The sequence below is a fragment of the Apteryx rowi genome, unplaced genomic scaffold (genome assembly GCF_003343035.1).
Source record: "Apteryx rowi isolate R43461 unplaced genomic scaffold, aptRow1 scaffold_1282, whole genome shotgun sequence".
Taxonomy (NCBI): Eukaryota; Metazoa; Chordata; class Aves; order Apterygiformes; family Apterygidae; genus Apteryx; species Apteryx rowi.
The window spans coordinates 21,182-22,744 of NW_020447511.1; the positions used below are offsets into that span (position 1 = coordinate 21,182).

The 1,563-nt window shown below is 58.9% G+C and overlaps 1 protein-coding gene across 1 annotated transcript in view; it reads right to left on the reverse strand.

Annotated features, from left to right (window-relative positions):
* Positions 1-1,180, reverse strand: part of POU4F1 (POU class 4 homeobox 1) — a 2,023-nt gene extending 843 nt beyond the window's left edge. The window contains exons 1-2 of the mRNA XM_026055972.1: positions 1,058-1,180; positions 1-189 (exon numbers count right to left, since the gene is read on the reverse strand). Of these exons, the coding sequence (XP_025911757.1) occupies positions 1-189; positions 1,058-1,180 (312 nt within the window). The remainder of the gene's footprint in view (positions 190-1,057) is intronic.
* Positions 1,181-1,563: the final 383 nt, after the last annotated feature.

The following is a 1,563-nucleotide window of genomic DNA, read 5'->3' on the forward strand; positions in this document are numbered from 1 at the left end:
GTGGTGGTGGTGGTGCGCCAGGGGCACGGTGGAGGTGGAGGTGCAGGGCACGCTGTTCATGGTGTGGTAGGTGGCGTCCGGCTTGAACGGGTGGCTCTTGCCCTGCGACACGGCGATGTCGACGGCGGCCAGAGCCTCGGCCCGCGCCAGCAGGGTCTCATCGAGGCTGGCGAAGATATTGCTCTGCAGCTGCAAAGGACACAAAACAGAGCGGGGCGCGGGGACAGGAGGGCGCCGGGCAGGCAGGGAAGGGGCCAAGCGCCCCGAGGACGGGAGGGCAAGGGGCAGAGAGGGGTGGCGAGCGTGGCGGTAAGGGGGCGTGCGGTGCACAGGGGGCAAGTCGAAGGAGGGGAGCCCGGGAGAGGTGGGCAAAGTTGGGGTGACCGTGCAGGCGAGTCGGGGCGGTATGCGGGTGTAAAGGGGGAGACCCAAGGGAATGGGGGAAGGGGACAATGCGGGGAAGTGAGAGAAAATAGGGGAGGGGGCAGAATAATAGGGGACACAGCAAGGAGAGGGAGCAGAAAAGGAAAGGAAGAAGGGGACGGCAGAAAGGGCAAGGAGCCGGGGGAGAATCCGAAAAGGGGAGGACGGGGGCGTGAAGGGAACAAATAAATATAAAATATATATATATAAAAAGAGGACAGAAAGAAGAGAAAGGAAGAGAAGGAGGAGAAGAAGTGGATCTGTAACTCTCAGCTGGGGAATTGTATTAAACACAAGAGCACATAAAGCGCATTCCTTTTCAGAGGCCGAGTCATAAAAATTAATACAGAAAGTGGATGAAGTCGGAGACTCGTGTGAACACCGCTTTCAAAAAAGATCACAGGCGCTCAGATGATTGCAAAGGAAGACATGAAAAAAACATTAAGCGCCGCTTGTCAAAATGTGCCTCGCAGCGGTTTTTTTATTAATGCACATACACATACATGCGGTATACAGGAAGGAGAGAGAGAGAGAAAGAAAGAGTGTGTCTACGTAAGAGAGAGAGAGAGAGAAAGAAAGAAAGAAAGAAAGAGAGAGAGAGAAAGAAAGAGAGCTGCAGCTGCCTGTCCCTTACCGGTGGAGTTGGTAGACATGCTCTTCTTATTGCTTCCGAGCTGGAGTGTAGAGAGGGGTATTTGTGCTCAGGTAGGGTGGGATGCATGGCAAAATGCGGCTGTTTGCTGTTCATGGACATCATCTTGAAGGCTTGGCATGTAAATCCACAAACACTCCTAAAGTGAGGGGGAAAAGTGCTCTCCGGGCTCTCTCTTCCCGCCGGGGGACGCCGCGGACGGTGGCGGGTGACGGTGGCGGAGCCGGTGGCGCCGCCGCCGCCGCCGCTGCCGCGATGGCCGGCGCTCGGGTGAGCGGGCGGCGAGGCTCCCTGCGGCCCCGCCGGCTTCACTTATCTGCCTGCCGCTGCCCGGCGCCGGGCGCGCTGCGCTGCGCTCTGCGCGCACCTGAGCCCCGCATCCCGTGGCTACAGCCGGGCGGGCTCTCGCGAGAGCGCCGCCGCTCCGGCTTTGACAGGCATCAGCTGTCTCCCCCCCTTCCTCCTCCTCCTCCTCCTCCTCCTCCTCC